The 23,900-nt window shown below is 27.0% G+C and overlaps 1 protein-coding gene across 1 annotated transcript in view; it reads right to left on the reverse strand.

Annotated features, from left to right (window-relative positions):
• LOC119674947 overlaps positions 1 to 23,894 on the reverse strand; it is a 40,366-nt gene extending 16,472 nt beyond the window's left edge. Inside the window, exons 1-6 of the mRNA XM_038086103.1 lie at positions 23,588 to 23,894; positions 19,586 to 19,648; positions 3,949 to 4,383; positions 3,724 to 3,819; positions 3,151 to 3,290; positions 2,983 to 3,055 (exon numbers count right to left, since the gene is read on the reverse strand). Of these exons, the coding sequence (XP_037942031.1) occupies positions 2,983 to 3,055; positions 3,151 to 3,290; positions 3,724 to 3,819; positions 3,949 to 4,383; positions 19,586 to 19,648; positions 23,588 to 23,813 (1,033 nt within the window). The 5' untranslated portion in view covers positions 23,814 to 23,894. The remainder of the gene's footprint in view (positions 1 to 2,982; positions 3,056 to 3,150; positions 3,291 to 3,723; positions 3,820 to 3,948; positions 4,384 to 19,585; positions 19,649 to 23,587) is intronic.
• Positions 23,895 to 23,900: the final 6 nt, after the last annotated feature.

Raw genomic sequence — 23,900 nt, forward strand, 5'->3', positions numbered from 1 at the left:
TAATGATATTATTAGCAGATAATATAAGCTTTCTATAAATAAAGTAATATAATTCTAATTAAATACAATAAAAATATAATCATTGAGATTGCTTAATATTTTAAGAACTTAAAGCTAACTAAAAAAAATTTATTTATTGCCTGTAACTGTATTTGGATTTATTTATATATATTTATTTAAAATATAATATAAAATTATTTTTTATATCCCTGTTATTTTATTTATAATGATATAAATAATTTCGCTATCCAATTAACAAAAGACATTGCTTAGGGAAGAATGATTCCAATTTCAAAATTATGTTAGCTCTGATAAGGGAGCATTTATTAGATGAATTTTTTAAAACCTAATTTCTTGTTTCTTATGTTGAAAATGAATTCTTTCTACCCATATATAATAATCATTTTCATTAATTGGAAATATATTGATATATATATCAGTGCATATATCAAATAGATCTCTGTCAGTGCATAGAATTGTTAGATAAAATCACTGAAGTTTACAACAAAATTAAAATGCCTCTTCGAAATCGTTAATTTCTAGCGTTTTACTATAATATATATAATAAATATAAATTTTTATTTATTTATATATTATAATAAGTCACAAGCCTTAATAAATATTAATTAACTTGTGAAAGCAAAATGGTATATGATGCTTGTTTGATTTAATAAATACCAATATTTATTTGATTTATTATTTAAAAATACTTATATATTTTAATATATAAAAATATTTATATGCTTTAATATATAAGAATATTTATATGTTTTAATATATAAAAACATATATAAATTTTATTTTATTTAAATATTTATATATTTCAATATATAAAAATATTTATATATTAATATACAAAAATTTTATATCTTTTATATCTTTTTATATACAAAAATATTCATACATTTTATTTAATAAAAATATTTTAAATTTCGGACTACTGACTTATATATATTTATTTATAAAATATTGGCTGATTTGGTTTTTAATTAATACACTTTGTTTAGAATATTTGAATAATATGTAATTAAAAAATATATATGAACTTTTCATATACAAAACCAATGCAATTTTTTTAATAAATTGTTTATTAAAAGTCTTAAAAAAATAATATTTAAATTTTTTTGTTTTTTTTATTCTCTTTATTTCTTCTAAATTTGTCAAAATTCCAAACCGCATAATAAGATAAAAATTCTGTTTATATTTGTTTATTATAACAGATTAGATTATTGTGTAGATTATAAATATTCAATTGAACTTGTCATAAGGCAAGTCTTATTGTCAAACAAAACTCAGTAGTTTCAAAATCATTTCAAAGCTTTGATGCAAAGGATGGTACGCTAAAATAATTTAATCAAATAGGCGTCTTAAATAATAGCTCTTTAACATGTTAAAGCAGCGGTAGTTAGATCATTACAGCTAGTAGTTATGTGAATATTAAATATTAAAGTTAATATTAATCTTCGTAAACGTAAAAACGGACTATAATACTGTTATAGTATGCTATAACAGTATTATATTAATAATGTCAATGTTTATAATAAGATTATAAGATAATGTATGGCTGTAATAAATCTTATATGTTCATATATATATTATAACTAAAATTAAAATGCTTTAAGAAAAGATCGCCACATAATTATGGACAAACCATGGGTACTTTCTTTAGCCATATAAAACCTAGAAACTTAGGAATAACCTTTTAATGTAGTATTTTAACATTATTGAGGAACTTTATAATAAAGATTTAAATTAAGATGTATAAAAAAGTACGAAATATGATTCAAGATTCTAAAAACTATTATAGTAAATTGGCATTAGCAAAACAGAGTCTTTAAGATTTAAAGCGTTTGAAAATTGCTGAGATATCGTTAAAATCATCCTTTGTTTTATTTAGAAATTAACAAAAAAAAGAAGTAAAAAATAGGGCTTGAAAATCGCTTTTGCTGCTTAAAAGGGATAATGCGTAATTTTAATATCTTTTATAGAAGTTTTAACCTCTATTATAGGATTGTTTGTTTCATTTTATGAGTATTTTGGAAATGTTTCTCATCATCACATGATTCTAAAAGAATTGAATTTATATAAAATGTTAACGTCAAGCCTACCTTTTTTTCTTATTCGTTGTTTGGTGCATTGAAAATTCTAATCAAAGAAATGCATTATGTGATATGATTCATTGATAGAAGGAATCATTTTAGAGGATATTAAAGCATTTGGATTTACACATCTATATATATTGCGGGAATTATAGGAAGAAATCGTCTCAATTGAATTCCAAAACAAAAATTCATAAAAGGCTAATTCTTCAATCAAAAGAGACTTATTATTAAACCGATTTATCAAATAGATATGTCTGGTCATACTAGTTAAAATGCGTAAACAGTATTTCGAAAGATGGTAAATAATGTAAATTGTTTAATCAAAATATGGCTATTGTAAAACCGATAATTCAAATAAAGCACTGTGTCAATGATTAATATATTAATTATAATTAATACGCTTTTTAATGCAAAATCATTTTTAGTACGTTGAGGCTAATTGAGTCAGTGCACCTGAGTACTTTTACTCTCTATTAACTGCGAGGTTTCTTCAAAACTCCTCTTTGCGCTTTGACTGGATTATTGTTTATCACTACATCAGACTAAGCAATAATTGACCTAAGATCTGCATACCTTCCCGAGGAGCATGTAACCATTCTGAGATTTGATAACGCTGTGTTAGTAATATTGGATATTAGTTTTATATTATAAAGCTTTAAGTTGAATCTTACTATGACTTAGAGGGAATTGTGAAATAAAGAGATATATGTTTATAAATCTCTTCTTTTTACTATTTTATATTATATTTTTTAAATATTTTATACCATATACATTTGACATACTATATATATTTTATACAAAAAAAACACTGTTCCTATAACTACTCTAAAATAATTGCTACGTTAATATTTTATAAGTATAACTATTCGTAAATTATTACCGCCATTTTTCTGCTTATGTATGGTTTGATAAAGTCGTTTGTACCATTCATGTTGGTGAGGTTCCTTAACTTCCTGTTTAATATGTCACAAAAAAAAAACATAATTGAGTTTCAGAAATCTTCAAAACTCATTGGTTGCAAATTTTGAATTAAATTTTTTGTGTTTACCGATCTGAGAACAATTGGCATGCCATCTCTGGTTACAGGGCCGATGCCGTCAATTTGTCTGCGGCCCAGTTGTGCCATTTTTTTTGGACGATCGTTTTCTGTTTCCGGTTCACTCAAGTATTCGTGCTTAACTTTATAAACTGTAACATTTTCATAAATTTTTAGCTATTATTTTTTTCTGTTCATAACAGGATGCAATTTTATTAATTTTTTATAGATTATACGATAGTTACATGCAAACAAGTCTTAGAACAGATTTTCATTTGAAGATTTCATGCTACATAAGTACAGTATTCATTTTCTTCTGTTTAATTATTATTAATTACTTTTTTCCTGTTAATGTACGTCAAAAAGTATTTATTGCGTTATATATTTTATTGATTTTATAAAATATTTTTATTTTTTATTTATGTGTCTCTATACTGTAATAAGTCTCAAATTACTATATATAAAACTATAAAACTAATAAACTAAGTAAATATGTGTTTACAGTTTATAATTGGTGACGTGTTTCCGTGGTTGTGGGCATTAGTAAAACTGTAGTAGTACTATATTGGTATCGGGAATACTTACTGACTTCATTGGGCCTATACGCAGGACGGCTTGTGTCTGGCTGGCGACGCACAAAGGGACGATATAATTCTGAAGCAGATGCTGATCTCTCGAATGCTGCATAAGAAATTTTTACCATCAAAAATATTTTATATAAAATCATAAAACCTAACACACAATGCTAAGTAGTTGTTTCGAAAAATCATTAACATTAATAAAACAAATATAAACATTCACACAGCATACTTTTTATTTTATCCGAAACACTGGTGTTGGGAGCAAAGTTACTAGTAAAATCCGTTGTATCGTTGTAGGTGTCTATGAAGTGTGTGCTGCTGGAGCATACTGTAGTGGGTGTGCTTAAGTTTGTGCAGCTATTTGTGGAGCGCGGCGAGGGGGGCGCATATGAGCTGCTGTTTGATTGACATGACCACGGTGGCAACTGGGCATTACCATTGGGTGTACTTTGTTGTACAACGTACCTGCGTGGTAGTGTCGGTGATTCAAAACGTACAGGACGGAATTCTTTGCGTCCAGCTGTAGGTGATGGTTGTGGTGTCCAAACTGGATGTGCTGGCGGTGGTGGTGGAGTTGGTGGTGCGGAATTTATTTTTGTGCTTTGAATTTCGTGCAAATCGTTTATGGATGATGAAGGTGTTTGACTTTTTGGAGTCCAAATACCTGTGAAATGGGTTTTAATGTTTACTATACTGAACTTAATATTTCATATGAACAACATGGATATTAATGAGGATTTAATGCTCTATAGTGGTAATCAAAGAAAAATTGATGCTATTGAAGAAATTAATGGTTTCGAAGTCATTTTAATTCTCTTTTGATTACAACTAATCAAAGAACTAATAATCAACATAATCAACATAACAAATTTCCAGGGATTAACCATATTTTAATTTTAAAATATTTGAGAATAATAATTAATAAAAACGAGTAAAAAAAACTTTTCGATCATACAGAATAGATTTTCAACATATTTCAAACTTTATCTTTTTCTCTTTGCCAAGCAATTATTTTGATTTCGCATTTATATAAAACCAAACCTATATATATATGTACCTATATATATATATATATAAATATATATTAAGAAATCATATTAAACTGTTGATCGAATGGACCTTATTTCACTAAAATTATTTTTTAGGAATAAATTTATTGCAATCAAGCTGTCGATTTTGAAATATGTGTGATATCGGTCAAACTTTAAATTGTCTATTGTTTCAAATCAGACATTTGTCTGTAGAAAAGTAAGCATATCCTGAGAGGCCAAACAAAGTAGTGACCAGGTTTGCCGATAATCATTCTGTCATTTTTGCAACAAAAAAAAAAGGTTTTGCAATAAAAGTGATATAGTTTGCCAGGTTTCTACAGAGTGAAACAATTGAACCACGGCAGGGGAAGAAGAAATGATAGTACGTAGCTGTTACCAACAGCGGCATATACTAAAAGACTGGCATAGAAAAATATAACAAGTTTAATAATTGATGAGACTAGCTTACCAATGTTTAAATTGCTCTCTTAAAATTTTTCGTAGAAGCTTATTTAAAAAAATTATTGAGTTGTTCTTCATTAACACTAGCAAACTTATTCAGGCACCTCGGGATCGTTAAGATATCTGGGAACCTTCTTCTTAGATTTCATTTAATAAAATATATCGTATTTTCGAACACAAAAGCAAATTAAAATTTATTAGAGCATATTTTAAAGACAATTATGAGAAAAATTTATTAAATTTTCAAAAGTAGGTTTGAAAAGCTGTTACTAATTTAATATAATATAAAATTTCTCTTTGATATGTGCTTATGAACTTAAATTTCATGTGAAAATTTATTTTCACATTTTTTTCATACTGTAAACTCATACTCGGTGTCCTGAGTTAGGTATAAATGCCTTAGAGTGAATTAATAGTCTGTGATCCATTCAATAAAAGTTTTAAGTGGCAACTTATTTAAATATATTAATAATTATATAGTAATCAGTAAGATTGAATGAAATTGATATATGATTCATTTATGTATCGGTAGCAGATATAACCTCACGTTGTATAATAATTAAAGCTTCTTGAAATAAATGTAAATATATAAGTATTCATCAAATATATTATTTTACTTTGAATTTTGGAATATTATACTGCGTGAGATCTAAAAAAATCAGAGCTTCTTAAATCAATGCTTTAAGAAAGTACCACGTATGTATTATCCAACCCACATAAATAATAAATAACAATGGTTCTGGCAATTAGTCAAATGTTAATAGAAGGTAAAGATTCTTTACAGTACGTGGAGCTACATTGCTAACATAACATTGCAGGGAGAGTTATTAACAGAAATTCTGGACAACGTAGATGAAAGAGGCAATCAGTGAACATATGGCAAAGATAATTGGAAGATAAAAACCAATGAATCGGGTCATAAAATTGTTGTAGATAAGCAAAGACTTAAGAATTTTGAGGTTTGTTATATATTAAGTACATTTTGAAAATTGTCAAGTTGGTGTTTTAACAAAGTACACAAAAAAGCAATAGGATGATTAAATAAATAGCATTAATATATATGACTTTATTAGCATATATGTTACTTTCGTATATCTTTAATGCAATTTTTAATACTGGGCAAATTCGAATACTCTTTAATCATTTTAAAAACTTTAAAAAAGTTTAAAGTGTGTTAGTTAACTCTTATACATTATTGAGTCGAAATATATATTGGCTTTATTCAAGCTTAGCTTAGAAATAAATTATACTGCAATTTCAAAAATATAGATATCAAAATTATTACTTTTACATTTAATTTTAAAAATTTAAAATAAAATAAAGTACGAGTTCAATCCGTAGTACTTGCAGTTTCAACAAATTATTTACGTATAATTAAATATATAATTATAATATTTACAAGACCACTGATGATGGGTATTTGGCAATACTCGAAAGAAGACAGAAACATGTCTTCTTTACCACATATGCTAACGTTATTCTAACAAAATGATCAGATCAATTTAATTAATATGTGGTTAGAGTATATTTTTCTGTGTATAATAATTTAATTATTACCAACTGCCAATATTTTTTTGAATTATTTTATATACGTAATAACTTATTTTCTAATTATCCTACTTAAAAATTATCAAAGCAAAAAATCATTATTTCTTTCTATTTCTTTGATGAATTTATTTGAAGATTGAATATTATATTTTATATTTCCTTATATAAAATATTTTATTATTACGATTTCCATAAACAATTTGAAAAGAAAACAAATTCTAAATAATGATTAATTATAATATTGAAAAACGTTGTGACAGGGCAAATGAAATTGAATCAAACTCAGCAAAAAATAAACAGAACAATAATTAAATGAAATCTGTGACAAATCTTTAACCCAAACATTTGTTGAACTCAATTTTTCACTAGAGGATGTCGATTTTCAGTTTTGCAATTAACGATGAAATATGGAAATAGGCGTGTGCGTGAAGTACAAAGCATTTAAAAATCTTTTTATGCAACATTTACTATCTCATTTAAGCACAACTATGGATAAAATAGATTTAAATGGATTAAAACAAATGTCACCGCACGTAAAAACAATGTCTTTTTTGACTGCAAAAATAAAGGAAAACTTAATTTGTTACAGAGTGAAAAAAAGTAAAATTGCTGTTGATGGTTCGGTGATCAGCAATCAGGAATGAAGATGTTCATAAGATAAATTAACAAACCAACCTATCGACAGATATCTACACATTTACACATCTACAGATATATGCATCTATACGTAACATTCGACATCCAAGGAAAGCACATTTGGCAAGACATCAAATTAACAAGAAAAACATAATGAAAAGAACTAAATATCAACTTCTATGACTCACGCTTTTCTTGGCAGTGCTGTGCGCCAAGATAGTCATACGCCGTAGTGTACAGAATAAAACTTAAATGGATGTATTTATATACTAGAAACCTACATTTACAAGCATAAACGCCGCATATGATTCTTTGGGTCCACACAACTGAAACACAAATGAAACACTTTCATTATTGAAATTTATTTGCCACCTGTAAGTAAGGCAGAGTATAAAAATATATGATGAGGACGCGCAAAGTGGGCGGATGAACGAAGCCATTTTCGTGCTTACGCACATTTTATATAAAACAAAAAAATTTAAATTATATTAAAAAATTTAATGCTATTTTAATTTAAAAATTTTTATATGACGCTTGACAGAAATTGAATCATTTTTTGCGTTAAAATATCAAACGCTACTTAATGCGATGATAGACCGAAATTAAATTAATGCAATGAAAGGAAATTATAGACAATTTTTAAAATACGCTTACGATTCTACGATAAGATTTTTTTACTCTAAAGTATTTCCAGGTTCCTACCTGTTAAGAAAATATTTTCTAAGTAATTTTTACATAATATTTATATATATACCAGATCAGCAAAATAAGACTATCAATTTAACAATAACCACCTATTTGTTTGACTGGCGCTATTTAAACTGGTTTCACAGTTTGTGAATATATGAAAAAGTAGTTCCAGAGTGACTTTCTGGGAGTCTAGACAGACAACTTCGACAAAACGATAAAATGTAATGATTGTAACATATAATTAAAAATCATTTTCGCATTTTCTAAATTTAAATATTGAGAAAGAAATACAACTGAAAACTGCAACAAGAAAATTAAAAATATCAAACACAGCAAAGGAATTATTTTATTACTTTGTAATATAGTAATAAACAATAGCCAAAGTGTTAGTTAACACTACTAATAAACGGAATAAGAATTTAAAATAAGAAAAACTGTCAGCTAAGTGTATTACAAAAAAAAAAAACGAAAGAATAATTTCACAATAAAATTTTGTAGGAAACGTCAGTAAAAAAGCCTGAAATATATTTTTTTTTTAATAGAAATCAATGAAATAAAAATAAAATAAGAAAGAGTGTTAGCTGAAAGTAATAAAAAACAAGAGCTAATTTCAAAAAAAAGATTTTAAATGGAACGTTTATTTTAAAGAGCCAGTTTTTTTACTCTGGTACTTTTATATTAATATAATAGAGTCTAGCATACAGCCTTATTTAAATCGATAGAGGATATGGATCACATTTTGTGAAAAAATATATTTAATGTAAAACATACATATATTAAATTAATCGTCAAAACTGAAGAAATAATGTTGATTGGGTTTTCTAGTAATATATTCAGTTGCAGAAAAATTACAAAAGTAATGGATCAAGTGCAGTACCAAACACTTCATTCTTTCTTATTTCAGCACTTTTGTAATCATTCTCATAAGAGAAATCTTATAATAAGATTTATAAGTTAATCTTAACCATATTACTGTACTATAATGTGAGTTTATGAGATACATACATAGATACATACGGATACACTTAAACCGGAGACCTTGTTATTGAAACTATATAGTCCCAGCTATTAGTCCACAAAACGAAAAATATTTATTATCTTCTTGGGTCAAATTTTTAATTAAAAAAAAATTTGTTATATAAAGTTATGTTTGAACCGATCTTGACAGATGCTATATAACTTTGGGGCACTGCAAGTATCTCCAAAATAAAAATACTGCAATGATACCAATCTAAAATAGTAAGAAATATAGTTAAAGCTGCAGTAAGTCTGCAAACTCCGTGGTACGTTAATCATTCCATTCAACAGCAAATTTTGTAAGAGAAGCAATCTGAAAATCCTGCAAAAGATACATAGAAAGGCTAAATAGGTATTCCAATGAGCTAGCCTAAAATCTGAAATCTGCCAGTTTGTAGTAAGGTTGGAGAGATTTTAAATTTGATTCTCTTTAAAAACATTTATCAAATAGTAATTCTGAAAATGATTATTTTTATCCATTATAAAAATATCCTCAATATCCATGAGATAACTTGATATAAATAGGTATATGTAAATATTCTTATAAATTAAAATGGAGTAAAATCGATATCATATGTTAAACCATAGAAAAGCTAATGTGAATATAAAACAATATCAGACGAATGATAAAATATAAATAAAATTGTACATTACATTATTGTATTATATTAATGTATATTATTATTCATATTTATATAAAATAATAAAAACATTGAAACATCGATCGAAATGAATAAATATAATTTATCGAAAACAAGTCATATTAAGTGTTTTGTCTGTTAAATTATTCAGGAATTGGAATAATATTTTTTTTTATTTTAGAGTGATAAAAAAATAATATTATTTATTTTTAAAAAAATCTATTTTTAAAGAAATTGTTTAGGACTGATCACATATATACGTATATCACTAAGAAAACATTATATTTGTTTACTTAAGAAAAATATTTAAATGATTATCTCTTATAAGAAAAGATCTAGTTCACTTTTTATATATATTTTATGTTGTTAAAGGCATCTACGGTTATTCATATTATTCAGAATAAATGATTGGGAAAACAATATTAATAATATTGTAATATACAATATTACCATTAATACAAAATTAATAATAATAATTTTGTGTGTATGTATTTATGGGTGCAAGGAAAATGTGGTACTTCGATATATTTACAAATCAATGTCTTAAAAATATCAATGTCATAGTGTTATGTCTTAAGTACTATAACTTATGGGCTTAAGCGCTTGAAGGCTCCAAAAAGTACTCATTAAAAAACAAATTAAACACAATTGAATCACTATTCATACTTTTTTAAATTAATTTTATAAGATAATACATTTTTTTAATTGTTTGTGTATAAGTGGGAAAAATATTATATATTGATATTTAAATAATAAATTTAAGTTTTAAAATTTTTTTAAAGGGTATCCATATCTTTAAAAAATATATGAAGATTTCAAATAACTGATTTACTGTAAGTAATAAAATTTCCTTCAGAGTTAATTCTATATCAAACAGGGAAATATATGCATATATTTTATATATAGGTATATATAAAATTATTTTTTCACACAATCATATTTGAACACAAGTCATTATTAATGGATTACCTTTGGTTAATTAATTAAAAGTTCACAAATTAACATAAACACAATTTACAAGTTTTTTGAAGGAGTTAGGATTAACTCCAATTTTTCACACAAATTCGCACACTGATTTATCGAGATTTATCGAGTTGAAAAAGTTCTTTGCTAATTTTATCCAAATTAATGAGTTGCGGACTCCGCGCGCGGCTGGAATCGACTAAATTTTGCGTGACACAGCGCAGAACTTCCATGCTGACGCTGAACGCATCTATCTTTTAGCAAAAATGGACGTCATTGTTGATTTCATGCTTTAAAAGAAAATCTAATTTTACTTAAATAATCACTGAAATGTTATTGTAATCGTAACGTTCTAAAGTTCCACACCCATTTCACATGGAGGCACTGGTGTATACGATAATTGTCAGCAGTAGTAAGTGTGCGCGGATGAGCTTATGGCATTAATAATAAAATAGCAAAACAATCACAAACGTAAGTAAATCGATTCGAACTCATATCGGTACTATAACAATTTTCATATCGAACAGTTCGCATATTGTGCGTACAGACATAGACTATAAAAATGAGTCGCTTGAGTCTAAAACGGATGTTCAGCGCGCATTCAAATTCAAAAGTCAATCAACAGAAATTTAAAAATAAACTAACTTTTTCCAAAAATATTTGTTTTGGTTTTTTAAAATGTTTTTGTTTTTGATTAACGAGTATTTGAGAAAGAAACGTATTCATCATAGATGTCCCCGCGAATGTAAGCAATGCTATTCAGAATCGGGCTTCAGAGTAGAACTCGTTGTTCGATAGCATGGAAAGCACTTCCGGTATGCGCGCGAGTATGTCATGCACTGAACGAACAGTTGCAGAACAAATCAATCGGAAAGTTTTTCTTCCATTTCTCAGTATTTTATTTTTCGAATTTTGTTAACTTTTTGGTTTGTTTTTGTTTAATGAAATAGGTGTGTATTGTATTAGGAGTGGCAGTTTATTGCAACAAAAGGTATCGGACTTATGTTGTAAGCCGCCTAGACGGACAAAACGCATATCAAATTGACACAGTCTTCAGAGTAAAATAGTTAGTTGGTCGAAATGGGTGGGAAATTATCTCATTGCTTCTTATTTTATTTAAACTTAGTAATGCCCTACACTCGAAATCAATTGACATTTCTAAATTTGATAAAATAATTCTATAGGTATTTCTAAAACAAGTGTAAAAGAAGAAGAGATGAAATTAGTGCAATGACTAGAATTTGCTTCCCATTAAATTTTTTTAATACCAGGTGCTATATGGAAATACTAAGGCATATATGTAAAAAACTTTTATTTGATCCGTTTTAACTTATAATCGTTCTTGAATGCAAATAACTAAAAATCTTTTACAGAAAGAATCAGAGAAACATATTTGATCTGATCTTAAATAGAGACTCTGATGAAGACGATTCTAAGGCAGTTATACTTTATGTGAAGTCGCAATGAAAGCGGGTTCATAATTAAAATAGCTATTAAAATAAAATGCTTTCAAATAAGACAGAAAAGTCTTGTAATTTTTAAAAGAAATAAGACTAGAGAGAATTTCTTAATAGTCTTAGCGGTTATGTTGGCTTCTAAATAATTTGAAGCCAAAAAAATTTGAAACTATTCTGCACTTTTTTATATACCCTGTTGTTTGGAAGCACTTTTTTATATACCCTATAGTTTGGAAGACGAGAACAGTCACCCTAGAAAAACTGCTCTTTAATAATTTCAGACAATTTAGGCTGATATCAGCAAGCAAAGGTGGTGAGAAAGACATGGTATCTAAATTATGAGAAAAAGCTTATTGAACTTACGAACTAAGTAACCACTTGAACCAACGAAATCACACACAAAATTTTTAAAGGAAAGCAATATGGTCTCGACCAAACAATCACTGCTTAACCCAATTGGAAATGATTAAATAAGATGAAAAAATAAAACTGTGGAGGCAAAACAAGTGATTTATTTATTTGGAACAAAATTTTAGCGGAGCCTTATCTATTAAATGTTGAAACGATATCAAAGTAAAGAAAATTACTCAAGCATCCGATATGGACAGTCAAGGATGAATAAATGGATAAATTATTCCTTGTGACTTAAATGTATAATATGCTAGCATATTTTGAAGGACCAATTACCAACCAACCAATTATATTAATTCCTTTTACTAGATTGAATATAATGTAAAGTAGCAACAAAAAGAACTGTTAAAATCACGAAATTGAAAAATTATACTTTTCACTGGGTATTACAATACACTATATGAAGATCATTCCATTTTTTCTATCTTTTTTAAATTTTTCATCTATTATAGTACGACTTAAATGATTTTATAGTTCACAGTGGACTGAATATCAGAAACGTTCAGTTTCAACGCCAAGGATTGCGACTTTTTGAATAAGTTTATTCTCCCCTTAAGTGCTGAAACAGTACTGGTTAATTGTCGACATTAGAAAGAAGAGTTATTAGAGTGATCCACTTGCATTGAGGTACTTTGGAGAAATGGGAAAGAAAGTGAAGACTAATTTTTTATTTATTTTTAATAAATCTTGATTTTATTTCATTGTTAAGTTGATAAGTTAAGTTAATATGACAAATTCAATTTGTTTTAACTTTGGCGAAATTCTGGATGAACCACTGGAACAAGGATAGAACAATTACGAATTTACAGTTGGTAATATGTCAGATTCCTTTCGATATTTAATTTATTAAATTAATTACCGTCATCTGAATATTTGATCTATTAGTGCGCATTTTGTTCTTCATTTAATATTAGCCATATTTTTTATACATATGAAATTTTTTCTTAAATTTAGTTGCCTTAATTAGACTACATATTTTAGACCCTATGTACTTTGTTTAGTATATACCTATGTATAAAGTGTAAATCTAAAGTAATTTACCTGGTGTATTCAGGTAATAACATTGACTATGACACATTTATTAAAAGAATATTCAAATGCCCAATAAACTCATATGAATGAGTACTACATTTAAATAAAATAGATTTAAATTACTAGTATGTGTTATTTAATTAAAAGGGTTATGAAACTCTTTTCAATTCTGTGAAGAGCATTAAAATACATAATGCCATTAAACCCAATTTTACTGGATATTTACTACCGGTGATATTTATTAATGTTATAATTTCTACAATGGATCGAATAACGATATACAAAAAAAGGTAAATAGAAAATATTAGTTGCTAATAGAATGTCTAAATGGTTTCGCTTTACATAATATTGTTTAAAATATCTTAAGTAGGTCCTGAAACCGTGTAAATTATTTATAAATATAAGAAGTTCGAAAAGTAATTCCAGTGCGTGTCTGTTAATATCCAATTCAAATTTCCAGTTTTGAAATCACATCAAAATAAGTAGAGGGACAGTTGTGTTTCCAGATGATATTATTATATCAAGTAATATTATGCATACATTTGTAATTACAGATATAGTAGTGTAAAATTGTAAAACAGTATTTCTTGAATGATTGCTAAGATGTATGTCATATGAACTGGAGTACATGCATAAAAAATATTTAAATCTTTAAAAAAATGCATGGAAAATACCACTACGACTTTTTTTTGTGGACTAATAAAACCATACTATGTTACTATGCGAGTTCTGAGCGCGTTCTATTACCCAGTCTATTTACATGAACTATTTTTACAAAAATACTCTCGAGTATTCTGAGATCGCACAAAGCGGAACTCATTGTGCATGAGTTTCTGGTAAAACAAACTCCACAAATATGCTCGACCAATCACAGTAGTCACCTGATATGGCTTTCTGTGATTTTTTTCGGTTCCTGAAGCAAAAGTTGCCATTTTAACGAAGGCGTTTCGCGTTGAATTTAGGTATAAAAAAATTAAGGAAAAAGATAAATGTCATTATGTAAACAGAATTGGGTCAAACCTAGCATAAGTTGATGGGGTCTACTTTTAAGGTAATAAAATATTTTATTATTGATGATTTTTTTGTGTTTTATATAATAATACTTCAATACTAAATGAAATACTTTTTACACTGAGTATAGTATGGGCCATAATTTAAACTAAAGTTGGCTTTAGTGTGTAAGGCCACCACTCCAACCTAACCTAAGCTATACTGAATGTATATTTACAAATGCCAAGTTAGTTTTACTGCTTTATTACTAAATTGGATGCCCTATATCAATTTGATTTGTTAAACAAATGATAATATATACGAAATGAAGCTATTTCCACACATAAAGGGCATTTATCAAATCGATTGAACCGATATAAATTTCATTATTTCATTGTAAGTGTTTTGAACTAGTCGAAGTTCATAGAAATCACCTGCAGTAGAAATGCTCATAAAACAAAAAATCAATTATTTGTGACTATAAAAATGGCTGGCAACCTTGTTAGCACACTGTTCTTTAGTTTGTGAGTATATATAAAGTTATAAAAATGCCTAAAATAAGGAGTGCCTAATTATTTTGATATGCCACCAGCTTGGCATTTTCTGCTCATCAATCGCCAATAATGAGTCCATACATTAAGTTGGTTTGTTTGTCTATCAGTTTCAGTGCTTGATGCAGATTGTTTATTTGGTCTGTTTGAATGGAATGGAATTTAATAGTAAAAGAACAGTAGCAAGAATCATAAAATCAAAACAAACGCACTAAGTATCTCAAATTGTTTTAAATTTTTAACATGAAGAAAAATTGTTCGAAACTTTTATTTAAATATTTGTTGATCTAAGTAATTAGTAAAATTACTTTGAATTTATGGTAAAACTTGTACAAAACATATAAACAAATAATTAAAAAATTGTATTTATTGGTTCATTAATGCATTCTCATATTGAAGGTATTTGAGTTCAAATGATTTTTATTTTCAGAATGCAAGGAATTTTGTTAAATGTACAAGTATGAGTACAAGTGGATTGGCTTAAGTATTAAAAATACAATTATTTTACAATTTACACGGAGTGAAAATAATTTGAAATCTTGTTCGCTGTTCAATGTTTTATTCTAAATATGTATATAAAAGTGAATATTTAAAATAGTACATTATTAACGAAAATAACTTTAGGTTTGGTAATGCCAAAACCTTTAATATTCTTTACTCAAACAATCTACTATTATTCTTTGTATTCTAGAATCGAAGAAGTGAAACCATGGTGAGTCTATCATATCTATATCCTGACTATATGGTGGGTCAGGATCTATCATATATCTTGGATAGATCACCTTTTATTTTGGGCAATGAAATAAACCCCTATGTTGTTTTCATAGAAATAATAATATCATTAATTAATATATTGGAGACACAAAATTTTATTGGATAGCCGGAGTAGTGAAAAATAGATATATTAAAAATCAGATCAGAGAAGAAGTTATGTATACTCTATCACTGAAAAAATATCTTCAGGATCTATCATATATCTTGGATAGAAAACTTTTATTTTGGGCAAGGAAATAAATCATTATGTTGTTTTCATAGAAGTCATAATATCATTTATTAATATATTGGAGATATTAAATTATATTGAATAGCCGAAGCAATATATTTAGAAAGGTAGGCCGAAGGTAAATATATTTATTAGAAATACAATAATCACTTTCTGAAGACTCAAGTAGTCGTAGCCTTTATTTATGATATTGTTTTTAAAAACTGATTCGAACTGTTAAATCAATCAAAAACAAATTTGTCTTAATGAAAAATTAATATTTTTCATAACGAAAATACATCAATATGACGGTCATAATTTAAAGCTCTGCTTTATTACATATATTACACATAAAAAGCTGTGCAATTTGTCGTAAAACTATCGAAAATTGGTAATATACATATATGTTACATATGTGTTTGATGGTCGTTTTCGATCCGTTCCCCATTTTGTTTGTGACACCTGTTGGTATAAGGATGGTGGCCACCTACTGGTAGTGGTACATTTGTGATACAGTTTAAAAGTATAACACAAATTTTATAACGATAGAAGTTGGATGGAAACAAAAAATTTGATCTAAATTACGAATCTAGTTTATATATTAAAAAAAGGATTAACAGTTTTATCAAAAAACGGCTTTAGAAGTGATATAAATCGTTTAACTGTAGGAAATAATTCGTTAAAAAAATGCCATTCATATAATTGCCTTTAATCCTTCAAAGGATAAAAATCAATGAAGCTTAATGCCATAATTTTAATGTTAGAGAGAAAGCATGTTATTCTAATACTTTTTAAGTTTTTTTTCATTTTTTCATTTTGAGCATCTTTTAGTAATAGGTGCATTAAAGGTTTTCGAAACAATTATTGCTACCAAAAATTCATTAATTCTAACCCCACAGTCATAAAACGTAGTGTAACAAAATAAGATACAATTCACAAAAAATGAATTAGAATGACGGCGACTAGGAACCTGGAGAAACTGTTGCCACATGTTATTAAATGGTGCTATATAAAGCCAGCACCGATCATCCAATTAAGATTAAAGAATAATTGTACAGCTACACAACAATATGTAATCAAAGATGGGGATCGTATGCTTTTTTTGAAAGGTGAAAAATTTATTCGTCAACTGCAAAGAAGCCAGAATCTAACAAATGCAAAGACAAAGAATGACTAGCAGACACAATAAGCCAGTCACATACTAAGGTAACTTTAACTAAAAATATGTTAGCAAAAATCAAATGATCTTTTGGGTTGAACTAAAAGTAGTTACTAGTTATTAATCATTTTGTTTACGCCCGTCATTGCAGGTCATCACTTGATATATTTACATTCTACTAGATTGGGTACCTCCAATAAAGAGTTCTGTAGAAACTATCAGGATAAGGGCATGGAAGAAAGGGTTATTATGTCGCTCTGTAGATGAAAACTTGGCTTCTTGAGAGTTTTTTACTTCCAAAAATTGGCAGGGATATAAATGAATTGTTTACCATTGATAGTTAAGGAAAAGTAAGCATTCCAATGGAAACATAATGAGCCGCTAAGTTACTCTATGTCGAAAAGTATAATATAAATTATTAGAATGTTTATATTAGTATCAACCACTGGGGTTTAGGTCGTGTTTTTAAAAAAATTTTATATTTTTATATAGTTTATATAAAAATTAAAAAATTTATTATAAAAATTATTATAATAAATATTATAATAATAATATAATTTATTATAATAAAATTTTTTCTCTCATTCTACTTTTCGATAATTTGTTAATAGAGTATATAATTTTAATTGAGAGCAGTTTCTATTATAAACTAAAAGCTTATTAATGAAAGATGGTATTTTCTGAATCGAACATTTTTTTTCACACATTAACATATTTCTTTTGGAAAAATTCTGACATGCAAAACATAATATATTCTGCTTTCATTTTATTATTAAGAAACAAGTTCCTGAGAATCTCCAACTTCTGTCAATTTTGCTAAGGGTAAGGATGTTATTAACTAACCGTAATTTATTAAACGATATAATTGTGAAAATGAAGATAATATAGTTGGCAACCTGTAATGTAGTGTAAAATACTTAAATATATTACAGACTAAAAATTTCCATCCGTTATTTAAATAAAGGGTTCTAATAAGCTTCCTTTTTGAAAAGTTAGCAGTTTATTTAAATATTGTTGATCAATATGAAAGGATCATTATGAAATAAGTTTGTTTAAGAGTAGCTTTAAATTATGGATTATATATAAGTTATAGATTCATAATATATATAGCTCAATATTTGCGAAGGAATACCATATATTACTTCGACTATGGAAATATTCAAATAAATCGAATCTATATTTTATAAATAAATATCTATGAAGTAATATTTCTAAATATATACAGACGAGTACAAATTGTTGGCAGTTATAATACCTGTGTTGATGCGTTTAATTTATATCTAAAAATTATATCACAAACGATTATAAATTTATCATCATTTTGTTCATTAAAAATATTTTTTTGATAGTTTCCACCAATGAAAAGTGTGAAAAGCTGCTAAAATAAATTTCAAATAGACAAGTAAGAGTAAATTTTTGATAGATTATTCCATCGCTAGTCCGGTGATCAGTGTATTAAAATAACTTTATGGAAAAATGTAATACCGTACGTGGGCGCCGAAATTGCACATTGTACGTGTAGTTAAGCTGATTTCTTTCAAAAATTAATAAAATTATAAGGAAAATTCAATGAAAACACGTCATCTAATATAATTAGAATATGTTTATAATTTGACTAAAGTACGTGGAATTTATTAAGAATAAGTATGCTCGTCTGCGTTCGAGCACATTAAACTTATCGTTGAAGAAGAAGCCTGGAAACGATAATAATTTTCGCAAATGCAATCGATTCAATAAATTCTACTGTTTTCTATCTATGCTCTTAAGTTAATTTATGTTTATTTTTAATTTGGCATTATAAATATATTCATTTACAGTTTCCGATCAACTCAAGAAAAACAAAAACAAAAACAAAAATCTTCGCTAAAAATAGTAACAAATAAATTTAAACAAATAACAGAATTATTTTTTTAAAAAAATCAAAATTCAAAAAAGAAACTGTGTGCGGGCTGAGTACAACCGATATACGCGGTTTTATTAATATACATTTATGTTTTATGTTTCATATAAAACAGTTTATGTATATTGAAACATAAATTAGCAGCTATAAAATTATTCCGGATTCAATGGAAATATTAAGCGAACTGAAAGAAAGTCTTTATTTTTCTTAAAAAAAATTTTAACCAATAGAGATAAATTGATTAATATAAAATTTAGTAGTATTTGGGTTTACTATATAGATAATAGAAGACCCTATTCCCTCTACAATATCTTTATAGATTTTGATGAAAATGAAATGAGAATTATTTAACAAATTTGATCATTTTCAATGGAACCTTGAGAATCATCGGATTACCTGTGCCCGTTGGTGCCTTTGCCTTGAATTTGGGTGTTATCATTATTGCTGCAGGCGCTGCTTCTGTAAAATATATATTTTTTCTATCAAATTAGTCTGCCAATTTACTAGACAACACACTTCATCAATTTTTTCTTTTTCACTTATTATTTTGTGTATTTCCTGCACTTATTTACGATTTTTAAGATTTTTAAGATTTTTACGATTTTTACGATTTTCATATAAACTAATTTGTTTGAATTTCTGTCTCAGTGTGTATTCGATATGTAAAATGATTGAAAATTTTATATTACATCACTTATTTATATGGAATTTTAATTTAAATGATTTGTAAACACAATTTACACGTTGGAAAAAATAATAAAAATTTTTAAAAGAAATATTTTTTGGGAATATGAAAACTCAGCACATAAACACACAACTTCGACTAACCCTGTCCCATTTTCCGCAGTTGAAAATTTGGCACTCTGTACGCCTCTGCGTCCGACGCTCTACTTTGAAAAATAAATTTTCAATTTTAATTTTTTCTAAATTGTAAAATTTTTGGTCGAAATAACAAAATGAGAACAAACATTTCTTCTTCTTGGTCTTTTACTTTTACTCGTAACTAAACAACAAATTGAGCACGAAATGAGATGGACGGACCTCCAATGAAAGACGCCAAAATGATTTTGTAAACAATATTTCTGTTGCTCAGTAATAAAAACAAAAATCTTATAATTTTAGACCATAGACCACAGCATACAGAGGAAACATAAAGAGAATTCACTAGATTAACCGAACAGAATTAGTTCTTCTTATATACACTCGTACACTACTCAATTTTTATGAATGATTAAATAATATTAATATAATTATAAACTTATCTGTATACACAACTGTGTTGGTATTCCGTAGATTCTCGTTCCTCTGAACTTTCTATTACCGCGCTATCTTTCAACACTTTGACTTTAACATTGATCACACCAGGGATCGTAACAAGTTTATTATTTTTAAATGATTAAACTGAGAATAAAACGTTCATTAGCCATTATTCAGAAATCTGCAGAAAACCCGAAATACATATATACTCGATTTTAACCTTCAATTAATAATGAATGGTAACTTACTAATATAATAATTTTTTAATATAGTATCGTTCGCCAAAAATTCAATTAATTAAAAATATAAAAAAATATTTTGTTGTTGCAATTCTACTACTGTTCGATAAAAACCGCTTTATTGAAACAACAGTTTATATTAAAAATTTAGTTTTAAAATTTAGTGTCAAAATGGACGTTGTACATCAATTTATACATTTGAATAAACATCAAATTAATATATTATGTAGAGTTCTGTCGAATCGAGTTTTTGTAAAAATCCTTAAAATTTCTACTTGTTATGAAGGATATGTTACTTAGGTCCTATAATAGTTTCAATTTATCCTAATTAGATAAAATGAAATGATTGCTGTAAAATCGTTGGAATTTTTATGTTCTTGTTGAAATTAATCAAATTTCACACTGTTGTGTAAAATTTATTTAACTAGATCTAGATTTAACATTTAATATGAATAAATATTTATTGGCAAATCAAAGAGTCTAACAAAGAAGTTCTCAATAAAATTTCATATACCTATAACTCTATAAAAAATGACATAAGATGATTGAGGTACATAAATGGCCCAACTAACAACCTATACTGTGCTCAAATGCGACTACCAATTCAATTAATTACACAACATGAATCTTACAGAAGAGTTGAGTTATTCGATTCTACAGGAGAATAGGAGTCCATCGATCTTAAGTGACAAGTCTATAGAACATGAGTTCGACTACCCATATTGTGTGGTAGTTACTGCTGGGTCAAAAAATTCGAGGTGTTATTGGGGATATGATATATTCAACTAAATATCTTCAAAAGCAAGAAATTAAACTCTGTTCTCTTTCAATAGTTCATACTGTTGTGTAGAATACACCATAATAATTTTTCTTAATCCGTTATATAAAAATGATCAAACCAAAGTTCAAAATTTTGTTCGGTTTTATTTATAAACCAAACACTTGCCTTATAATGAAACAAATACATATACAAATTATATGTATATATTATATCTAACATACACTTTATATATTTTAGATTATATCCTATACTTCAGTAACTTCTCTCTAAAGTTTCAGGCAAAGCGATTTAAAGGAATTCTCAGAAACTAAAATCCAAATATGTTTAATATCTGAATAAATTCACTGTAAGAATTATAGTAAGATCAATGTAGAATATATATAAAACAGCGAGAAAATAATAAAATAGCATCTTAGACCAACCAAAATAAACCAACCAGAATCTTATGTCTCTATACAGCTTTGATCGTCATATGAAAATAATCATACCTACTTTTATAACATAACGATGCTCACAAACTACAGACAAAGTGTCTCTGATTTTATTCACCCAAATTTCATATAATTTTAATGAACTGTCTACCTTACTGACATATGCCGTTGCCAATAGAAGACTTCTCTACAAATACTTATTCTTAAAAATTGCAGTTTAACTTCGAATGTATCTTGCATTTCAAAATCATATGATTGTTGAAATATAAAGTGAAAGAAGTGGTATATATGATAAATATATAAAATATTATTATATTATAGTTGGTGTTTCTATTACTTGACGGTTTAAAATTATTTACAAATAATAAAATCCATAATATATATTTTTAAAAACCATTGATATTAATACTGGAAACAACACTCAAAATAAAAATATAATTAAATGCAAATGAAATGTAGTGACTCTCTTCTTCATTAAACCATTCAAGTACAGCTTATTTTATAGTAAAAAATCTGGAATAATATTAATATAGAAATTTGTGTAAGATATGTTTGGAAATACAAAATATAAATGCAGAGTTTGTTGCTACATCAAAACGAAATAATAATGTATATTATTAACATTTAATTTTCTTGATATTAATAAAACTTTTTAGTTATATTACTTTATCTCTGAATATTAATTTCTTTGTAATAGTTGCTGTTTCATTCCTAAGTTAAAGTAATCCCAACGCAATTGATCATTAATTTCTAGAAATTTTGTTCAAAAAACTGTTTGTTTTAAGAATTAATATTAAACAAATAATCCCAGTTTCAATGTCTATTACATTAAAATAATCTTTATAAATAAATATGTATAACGGTGACATGTGAAAATATGGTAAAACGTTTAATCAAAAGATATATATTTAATATTTTTTAACTTATCAAATTCTTGTTTATAAGTTTCTAATATAATTACATACCAACCACAGTATTACCCTGTATAATTAACCTTGAAATGATGTATTTTCAATCAATTTTATACAAAACGTCGTAGCATACTTTTTGGCGTACATTAATTTAATTTATAAATGATGTCCAGTTCTTATTTTTAAACATTTTTTGTAATTATAAAAAGATTTATATACAAATTATACACAGATACATAAAATATTAAAATTCACAACTAATTTTTACGTAGAAGTAGGAAGTGAAATAGCAATGCAAATGTATGTCACATAAGTTTATAAGAATATAATTTTTATAATATTAATCACATAGACACATGTTGTTATTGTCTGTTAGTTAAGGTAGAGTTTACAAGAAGGGGAATATATATATATATATATTTACATTAATAATGTTAAACAAATAAATTCGTGTAGTAAAACCGTTCACAGGTAAGAGGCAATAGTGTGAATAAAAATCTTTTGGAATTTCTTTAATATTAAAGTTCGATTGATGGCTTCGTTGAAAGATATGTTTAAATAAAAGCACTTGTGATTGCTTAGCTGAGGACTTGAGGGAACTGAGTTATATAACACAAAGACTCATTAGCACAAGTAACAGGGTAAAATAATCGAAAAGGTTTTAACACAATTTGGATGATCAATCGCTAAACAACAATCCAATTAAATGACGAATAAAAAAAAACTGTCAGCTTGTAGTGTTGTTTAGTTGAGATTGAGTGCATCCACTCACCACCCACCATCTGCAAAAAGAAAGCCTTTTGCCAACTTGAGTTCCTTATCGATTTCCTTTAATAGATCGCTTTCAGACCAACTGCGACGATTTGGGGGTAGAAGAAATCGTGTTTTTTTACGTTGCTTTACATTATAAGGATTGGGTATAGATGTTGCAGCAGTAGGAATCATTGTTGCATTCTCGACGCCTTTTCTGCGTTGCAATTGGTGTTTAGTGGTAGGACGAGGCATTGCTAGATCTGTCTTGTAATTCGATTTTTGTACAAATTTCGTATATTCTCGAGATTTAGAGTTACAATACTTATGTTGAGTTTGTTC

This window comes from Teleopsis dalmanni, chromosome 2 (genome assembly GCF_002237135.1).
Source record: "Teleopsis dalmanni isolate 2A chromosome 2, ASM223713v2, whole genome shotgun sequence".
NCBI classification, from domain to species: Eukaryota; Metazoa; Arthropoda; class Insecta; order Diptera; family Diopsidae; genus Teleopsis; species Teleopsis dalmanni.